The following is a 9,819-nucleotide window of genomic DNA, read 5'->3' as shown; positions in this document are numbered from 1 at the left end:
TCTTCTGAATGCTGCAAAGCTTACTGAATTCATTGAGGAACTCATAGGGGCACTCATTCCTCCGACCCGAGAAAGTGGGGAGAATGCCCAACACATTAGTTTTGATGTCGATCGCCCTCTGGCGCTGGGTAGAGACGATGGCCTGGGCAGGCTCGCCATCTAAATGGGCAGTGAGCCAGCCGATCTCTGGGTCGTCGTCGCCTGCGTTGGCCATGCTCTCAACGCTTTCCTCCTCTGTTTCTGAGGTTGACTTTGGTTCCTTCTTAACTGACGAAGTTGACTCCTCGTCGCTCTCCGAACTCAGGTGAACTGGATCCCCTGTTGTAAGCCCCGATCTGGTGGTAACTGGGAATATAGTTTCCTTGACCCGCCAACTAGTCTGGGCGCTTCTCCAACCAGGTGAGTTGTTCCAGTGTCCGAACCGGTAGCTCCTGTTCATAAACTGAAAAAAGAAACAAAAGAAAACATGTTAAATAAATTATTTACACCAAAACATTCGCAAGCACACTAATAACACCATGCAGTTCCCCGGCAACGGCGCCATTTTGACGGGTCGGGTTTTTGCACGTGTGTCGTGTGCACGTGTCCCTCCTTTCAACAAGATTTATAATTTTTCCACTAATGCAACAAATATTACTAAGTATAAGCGGCAAGAGCGGGGTCGAACCACAGAGACTATGGACCTACTCGAGATCGATTCCATGACACAAGCGGAAAAGGGGTCGGCTGCTGCCACGCATTCATTGAGTGGGTTAAAACTCTAATCTACTTGACCTGGCGGAATTAAACTGGACTCTATTTACCTGACCTAGGAGACGGGAGAAGTACGGAAGGAAAATAAAACACGAAAATATTTTTCATCATTTTAATAAATCATGAAAGCAACTAAAGAAAACAATTGAAACTTACTAACCAAGCTAAAGGCTTTCCTAAAATAGGCAGACAAAGTGTAAAAGTAAAGTGGGGACCATTTTTCTCAAACTAGTTGGGCTGACAGAAAAGCTGGAAAACCAAAAAGCAAAAGCAAAAAGCAGATCTGATTCTCTAACTAACTCCTACTTCATCTTCTCCAAACAACCAAGTAAAAACAGAGCATAGAACAGAGCTTCAACACCATTGACGAAATAAAACAGAGCATGCTTCAAAACGAGACGTAAACACGAAATTCAAGCTAGAACTACCAGATCTACGCTACTGGGTCAAGCAGAAAACGAAATGAACACAGATTACCTTGCATGCATCACCTAAACTATCGGATCTCAGAAATCGAGCACGTGAACAACTAAATCTCAACCTCTAAACTACTGGAAATCATGTAAACAACATGGATCTAAACATCTAAGCTACCAATTGCGAAAAGCATCCAAGAAACATAAGTAAAAACATCATCAACATGAAAATAAACACCAAAGCTTCATAAAACTGGAAATGAGTCGAGATCCAACGGTGAAGTCGTCAATTCCTCCGATGAAACCATTGAACTAAGCTAAGAAAGCAACAAACTATCTAACTAAACTAAGAGAGCGGTGGCGTTAAGCGCCTATGAGAGCTTCCTACCTAAACTACGATAGCGTTAAGCGCTCCCTCTTCATTGTGGAAAGCTTCTATTTATAGAGTGGCTTTAACTTCAACCCTAAGGCAACTTCTTGTCGGTATTTGACCATTTTACCCTTGCAATAATTGAGGATCTTCATGTCAGCACGCCATTCTGTCTCCTTGACCAGGTAGATGACTTTTTCTGCGCTTCACCTCCATTACGCCATTATGTCTCCTTGACCAGGTAGATGACTTTTTCTGCGCTTCAGCTCCATTCTGCCATTCTGTCTCCTTGACCAGGTAGATGACTTTTTCTGCGCTTTTGCTCCATTTCTACTCCTGTCGTCAACTTCCTGATTCTCCTAGGTCCGAGCGACGACTTCTGGTATTTTACTTCAAAATCAGCTATTTTGCATCTGCCAGGTCAATTTACACAAACTCCTGGATCCAGCAGATTTCTGCACACTTAAGCTCAAAATTTGTGCATTATCTCCCCCAAAAGCATATAATTTTAACCCAAAACCAATGCATGAAACGAGCCTTATCAAACTGCTCACACTTAAACCATACTTGTCCTCAAGTATGAAAGATAAGATAAAAGAAATAAGGCAAGTTTCAATGCATGGTTTTCACTTGACCGACTCTAAAGAAAAGAAACAAACACAAACTCCTAGACCTAGACGCAAAAAGACTTAGACATAGAAAACAGATAAAAACACATATTAACACATAAACACATAAACTGGTTTACTTTCTAGCAGCCATCCCCACAAGATTAAGGTCAATTCAAGAACCTACAGTCTCCGAATCTTCCCCTTCCCTTCTTCTATCTGATCGGCTTGTCAGTTTGTCAAGATAGCCCCTAACTTCACTAATTGTTGGATTCGCTCGATCACTCATTCCTCACCAGGGATGTTAGGATCGTTCGCTCTTTATATGCCATACCACTGATGCCTCGGGTCAGATAGTTCCCCTGTCTTAGCTCTTATTATAATTTTCTCCTTCCACCCTGGACTTCGTCCAGCTTATAACTCCAAATTATATATATAATTTTTTTATTTTTTTTATTTTTTTATTTTTTTTCTTGGACTTCGTCCAGCTTATACCTCCAGTACCCTTCCCCTAGGCCCGAGAGGTTACTTCTATCACCAAAAATTTTCTTCTTCTAAGTTCTTTCCCTAAGCATCAAGTGGTAGCCCTCTCATTTTGTGTTAGTATGAAGTGTTTGAGGCTTATAACTCACTTTTATGAAGGGCTTCACAGCTAGATTAGTCGAGGCATATTCTATCGTCCTTACTTCATCCAAACCGACTTTGATTTATTAAGGAAAAAGGCATCAAAGTTGACATGCATTCTCTCTTCAATCACTCTCACTAAGGGGCTTTGCTTTCTATTCACCAGTTATGTATGAACACATTATTTCCTACTAACTGACTTACTACTAACTCCTAGACCTAGTAGACAGACACACATACTTGACACTAACTTGCACTAACTCCCTCCCCCCTCCCACTTCACCATGCTTGTCCCCAAGCATTTTTTGTGAAGTGGAAAACAGGGCTAAGTTAGTGCGACAATCACAGACTCACAAACATATATTTACAAAAACAAACTTCTCACACTTAGACCGAGCATCGGGCTAAGTGGGAGAAGATAAACAAACTAACAGATACCAAAGCATGCCGTATTAACATAAACTTCTCACACTTAGACCAATGATTGGGCTAAGTGGGAGAAGCACACAAAACACATATACACAGACGCGACAAGCATGCTTAAAACAGAGAAAACATGCAAACATAGATACTTGACAAAAGAAAAGAAAACCAAAAACTGAAATGTAAAATTACTTGGTCACTGGGGGGTGGGGTCACTTCTTCTCATGGCTCCTTTTGGAGTCAGCCTTCCTGTGCGTGCTGGTGGTGCTTGCCTAACTACTGGGCAGAATCCTCTGTTTCCCATGTTTCTGCCTTGCCATTCTGCTGGGTCAGGTAATCGCCTTCCTTATTTCTTAAATTGGGAGCTTCATCATTGGAATTCCTTGTCGGTCCCTTGTACTCTTTGCCTGACCTACGAAACTAAAACTTGAAATTCTTAAGCAAACTGGTCAAGTGGATGTAAGATCCAAAAGAATTTTTTTCATTTATAAACTTCTTCCCCAGATTTACCTAGAATTTCGAAAATCTTTTTGGGATTAAATTTTTTTCTTTGTTTGGATATTAATAAGGAAATTTCAGAAAAACATATTCACACTGTGTACAACTTTTGCTCAAGTATTCTTGGGAGTATACTGGTTCAGTCCAAAAAATTTCAAATTCCTTCCTATCTACCTGACCCAGTAGATTCCCGAAGAGTACTTAGCAAACTGACCAGTTAGGCAATAATAGGGTGCATGCGTAGTGGAATCGTAGTGGATTCCACTACGCATAGTTCCGAATTATCCCTAAAAACTCTTTTTTTTTATATTTAATTTTTTATTTTATTTTATTTAAGAACATAAAATATTTTTGAAATTTTCTGATGTTTAAAATGTTTTTGGATTTTCTTAGAAAAGTATTCACAAGAATCAAAACTCGGCTAAAAGTATTTACAAAATGAGCTTCTAAAGTATCCAAGGACTATATAAATGCAACCAATAAACATAAAATGGAAAGAATGAGGAAACTCCCTGGCCCATAGGCATTCTTTCAGCCACATGTAACGGGAGAGCTTTCCTTCTTCACTTCAGCCTTGGTTTTTTTCAACCTTGGAAACACCTTGGATAAGAAGTCATGCCTAGACAAAAGAAAACGATCAAAAACAGAAAATTGAAGAAAGTCGAAAGCTATTTACAGTGTCATAGAAACAAAATCAAGTAGATAACACCATAGTCCCCGGCAACGGCGCCATTTTGACAGGTCCAAAGAGTCCAGTGCAGGTTTGTACTGTGATATGTGTCACTCGATCTAATAGGTCCAGAGGATTGTTCTAGACTTCAGAGGCTAGAAGATCATGAGACTTATCGAAAGGGTCGTTGGGTGCACTCTGTCCCTTCAAAAACCTCAACCCACTATACTACAACTAGCACAGGGAAGTAAAGGATCGATCCCACGAGGAAGCAGGTGTTACGAAACTGCATTTGAGGATGTTTTGGAAAATAAAGGGTTGGCTGCTGCCACGCAATTTTTGTGGGTCGAGAACTTAAAACTACTGGGTCTGAGAGATAAGCGAAACTTTACTCTACCTATTGGGTCTAATAGATCAGAAGAAATTTTACTCTACCTACTGGGTCTAAGAAACGAAAGCGTACGGAACATACATGACTTAGAGAAAGTGAGATATTTTAAAGTTCTAAGACAACTGGAGTAAACTTAACTAGACAGACTTTCCTAATTTGGACAGACAAGCATAAAGCGAAAAGCAAGACAAATTTCCGTAAATTGCCAGGGTCTGGAAAAGCATGCGAGAAAAGTAAAAGAGACAAAGTAGATCGTACTGACAGGTCTAGCAGATATGCAGAAAAAGTAAAGTACATGCAGAAAAGTACTGACATAAAGCAGATCTGGTTCCAACTACCAACAACTTCATCTTCTTCGGGAATCAAACGAGAATAGCAGATAAAACAGGGTAGCAAACACCATGAAAACAGAGCAACCTTAAAACGAGACTTAAAACGAGAAATTAAAGCCTAAACTAACAGATCTACGCTACTGGACCTAAAGGATGCAGAAACAGAAAGTAAATACCCATAATCATGCATAACGTAAACATCAAGCACCAAATATGTGAAACTCCAACTCCGAAACACCAAGATTCAACAAATCCAAACATTTTCATATGCAAATTCCCAATCTCCAACAACAAACAAAGATCTCAGCTCCAAACATCCAACAACAAACAAGAACGAAAGCTAAAAACAAGAGATGAACATAAACGCAGAGATATTCAACCAAAAGCAAACATAAACTTCCATAATAACTAGAAATAGGCCTGAATCCAGTAGATCAAAGCAAGAAACTAGAGTTGCAAAATTTAAAAACCAACAAGGTACTAAACGAAAGCAAATAAAATTGTTTCTTCGCCTCCACAAGGCGGTGTTACACAGCAAAATAACAACGATGACGATGAGAACCACGGTGGCCAGAATCCTCCATGTCCAAGTGCGCAGCAGTCGAAGATGAAATTTTGAAGTAGAGAGCTAGAACTAGAGCTAAGAGAGCTTAGAAGTGGCTGTTCACGGATCCCCTTTTCTTCTTCAAGGTTGAGCTCTTTATATATGTAAGGCTCTGATCCCTAGGGTATCCCCTCTAGTGATTTTACGCTCCTGCCCTTGAGTAAGACTCTTTAAAATAATTTGCTCTCGCTCCATTCTGCTCCTGTCGCCAACTTTTGATTCTCCCAGGTCCGAACGACGACTTCTGATTTTTGCTTCAATTTCATCTCTTTTGCATATGCCAGGTCAGGTAACAACAACTCCTGGGTCCGACAGATTTACTACGCACCTGAACTCAATAACACACATTAGCGCCCCAAATGCACAGAATTTTAAGCCTAAACCGATGCATGAAACGAGCCTTATCACTCGTATACATGCACAAGCTGACTGTACAAAGGCATGTACGCTCGAAGCATCTTTTAGTATACAAACCCCAACAGCTTCCCCCCTGACATCACTTGGGGTTTCCCCCTCCTCCATTGGTTCAGGGGTCGCACCCCTAAAATCCTTTGGGGTTTCATCCCCAGCCTCCATAGGGGTTTCCCCCTCATTCATCAACTCTCGAACAGGGGTTTCCCCCTCAACAACTTTCTCGTGAACAGGGGTTTCCCCCTCAGCAATCCTCTCCACAATAGGGGTTTCCCCCTCCACATTGTCTTCCATAACAGGGGTTCCCCCCTCAGCAATCTTTTCGTGAACAGGGGTTTCCCCCTCAACAACTTTCTCACCCTCAGAGTTAGGGTTTCCATTACCTTGTCTTTCGGTCTCCACCTCCGTTTCGCCGTCGTTCTGCCCACCATCAGCCGACAGTTCGTTCGTCGCCTCTTCTTTCTCCGCCTCCAGTGAAGCGGTTTCTGCTTGTTGAGAACCAGAGTCCGGTACCCTGGTCGAATCTTGAGGCTTTTCTTCCTAGGGAACTGCGGGTTGTGCCGTCGAATCCGCTGGAATTGTCGGTGGTGGTATGGCCGCCGCGGACGCCATCAGACTGGTGGAGAACAGAGCGTAAACTTCTTTTGCTTTCTTGACGCTACCTAATTTTTGCGTCAGTTCTGCCAACAGTACTGCGTCATACACCGTCGGCTGCGAACTTCCGGTGGCCTGAGTTGGATCCATTACTGTAAATCTGAAATCAAAAAGTGACTTGGTCGAAATTGGTTAGGGTTTGTGTTTTTGAGAGACAAACAAAGTAGAGAGAAGGAAGAGGAAATGCAATTTTCGTCGATTGGGATTATTGGAGAGAGAAATGCCGGTTAGCCTTTTCTGGTGAAAAGATGGTGCGGTTGCAGGCGTGATGTAAGCAACCGTACACCTCCTATAAATATCGGCTAATTTTGAAATTCAAATTATCTCCATCCCTCCTTGACTTCTTCCTCCAGGCTCTCCCCCCCTAGCTGATTTCCCTGACCATGACCCTATACTTAAAAAAATTGAAGACGCCAGACTCCTAGGTCAAGGTTAGAATATAAGGCATCGGTTTTCCTACGGAGTCTGGTGCTTCGAAAATATTTTTGGAAGATTTAAAATTGTATATACATTTTTTTTGGATTTTCCTTTATTTGAAAAAAAATTAAACTATTTACATACTCCTTTTGAGTATTCTCGAGATTCCCTGGTTCAATGTATATATTCAAAATATCAACCAATTTACCTGACCCAGGAATTCATCAAGAATACCTCCTCGTCTGTCTAGGTGATAATAGAGAGTGCGTGTAGTGACACTTCCTCCACTACACACAACTCAGAATTATCACTATAGACTTTCACTCTATGACCGTCAACAAGAAAATGGACAGAGTTAGGGGCACTTCCCTGGATCTCTACTGCTTCATTTGCACGGAGGCCGACAATGGTATATGGACCGATCCACTTAGACTTTAACTTCCCTTGCATCAGCTTGAGCCGGGATTGGAAAAGGAGCACCCTCTGTCCCACATGTAGTTCCTTGACCCGAAGATTCTTGTCATGCCAGAATTTTGTCCTTTCCTTATACCACATGGCAGACTCGTAAGACTCCAGCCTCAGTTCCTCCAGTTCTTGTTGATGCACTATTTATTAGCACTAAAAATACCTGCAAGCATACAAGGTAGATCTAGTATAGCTAAAGGTCAGTACCGGGATATCGAACACAGGGAATAAGATTGCAACTGACTACCATATACTAAGCATCATATACTATCTAGAGACACTGAGGTTTTGGGTTGATTTATTAAACTAGACAGAAATAAATAAACAAATAAAAAGAAGCATAAAAACATATTATACAAATCAGGCTAATGACGTAGAATTTTAGGATCCAAAACATAATCGACCTCCTTGAATTACGGTCTCTACAGTTATTAAGTCGGTCACTTGACTAGATTAAACCCCCTCCCGAGGTGAGAAATCTGTAGATTAGGTGTAATAATTGAAGTCCCCTTCTAATTCTTAGACCTAACTCCTAAAAGATCGTTAAGACCAATGACCTCACGTGAAACCTCAACTCTCCCGAGTTCTATTGAATTAAAGTGTGAATTATCCCTTTTCCAAGTCAACTATTTCGTCTCCCGAGTACTCTAATCAACTCTAACATATATTCAAGAGGTAGCTAATCAATTGAATATAGAAGGCACAAGGATAAATCAAATAACTGCAAGAGCTAACAAGGAAAATCAATTTAATATCTTCACCAAAAAAATCCACAAAAGTTGTTCTACTCATAGACAAGTAAAAACTACAAATAAAGTACGAGACATGAAAGAAATAGATAAAACCCAAGGTTGAATCTTCAATCTTTAGTCTTCTCTTGCCTGGATCTGCAGAGCTCCGCTCCAATGGAAGATGGATGATTATGTGTGGTATATGGGATGGATGAATGTGTAGAGAGGGGGAAGGATTGGAGGCTCTGAGATCAAGATTAAAATTAGGTTTAGAGGTATTTATAGGCTGGAAAAAGGTTAATTTTCGTGGCCTTCAAGATATGGGAGAGATTTGGCTTCACAATATAATAATTTATTTTCTTCCGTGAATTTCCGCCTAAATTCCCGTCAGCTTTGACTGCACTGCGCAATGTTCGTAGAATAGCCATAACTTTCTCCACAGAACTCCGATTGAGACGTGCGAGATATCCACGCGAAGCTCTTTCAAAGACGAAGAGAATGGTATGAACTAAGTACTGATTGGACTTCAAAATCGCTGGCAGAATGGGCTCGAACAGAGGCTGCTGCACCTTGGCCTTTTTGCACCTTTTTTTCTATCATTTATCAACAAACACATCAAAAATACCAAATGTATAACATATGCAATTTAATAACATAATTTGCATGATTGACATTTAAAACGAGTCAAATCTAGCCCTTAAAACATGCAAAATCCGTGTTTGTCACTTGTAACTGTAACTTTCTTTCTTCCTCACAAGCCGAAGGCTTCATATTCATCTCCTTTACTGCCCATTACGCCTTGTGCTCGATACCCACGGGAAAGTGGCACATTTTGCCAAACACCAGCCTATAAGGCGACATTCCGATAGACGTCTTGAAAGCAGTTCTGTAGGCCCATAATGCATCGCCGAGCCTCTTACTCCAGTCTTTCCTTGACGGATTAACTGTCTTCTCCAATATTGCCTTGATCTCGCGATTAGAAATTTCTGCTTGGCCGTTAGACTGAGGGTGGTACGGGGTAGATATCCTATGGTGAACACCATATTTCTTCATCAGAGCCTCGATGATGCGATTACAGAAATGTTTTCCTTGATCTGAGACAATGGCTCGAGGAACTCCGTATCTGTTGAAGATATTGGCCTTCAGAAATTTTGCCACCTCCTTCGATTCACATGTCGTGGTGGCTTTAGCTTCTATCCATTTAGACACATAGTCTACTGCAACCAATATATATGTGTTCCCACAGGATGATGAAAATGGTCCCATGAAGTCCATTCCCCACACTTCAAAAATTTCGCAAACAATCACCGGGACCTGAGGCATCTCGTCCCTCCTTGAAATTCCCCCTGTCTGTTGGCATCTCTAGCAACATTGACAAAACTCAAAGACATCTTTGTTAAGCGTTGGCCAGTAGAAACCGCTGTCCAATACCTTCCTTGCTGTCTTCCTTGG

At 41.3% G+C, this 9,819-nt stretch overlaps 1 protein-coding gene across 1 annotated transcript in view; it reads right to left on the bottom strand.

The window, feature by feature from the left end:
* The window catches only part of LOC125220892 (linoleate 13S-lipoxygenase 2-1, chloroplastic-like), a 12,046-nt gene extending 5,202 nt beyond the window's left edge, over positions 1-6,844 (bottom strand). Inside the window, exons 1-3 of the mRNA XM_048123025.1 lie at positions 6,718-6,844; positions 6,164-6,585; positions 25-442 (exon numbers count right to left, since the gene is read on the bottom strand). Of these exons, the coding sequence (XP_047978982.1) occupies positions 25-442; positions 6,164-6,585; positions 6,718-6,844 (967 nt within the window). The remainder of the gene's footprint in view (positions 1-24; positions 443-6,163; positions 6,586-6,717) is intronic.
* Positions 6,845-9,819: the final 2,975 nt, after the last annotated feature.

This window comes from Salvia hispanica, chromosome 4, assembly GCF_023119035.1.
Source record: "Salvia hispanica cultivar TCC Black 2014 chromosome 4, UniMelb_Shisp_WGS_1.0, whole genome shotgun sequence".
NCBI lineage: Eukaryota > Viridiplantae > Streptophyta > Magnoliopsida > Lamiales > Lamiaceae > Salvia > Salvia hispanica.
This window is presented reverse-complemented; position numbering and strand designations above follow the sequence as displayed.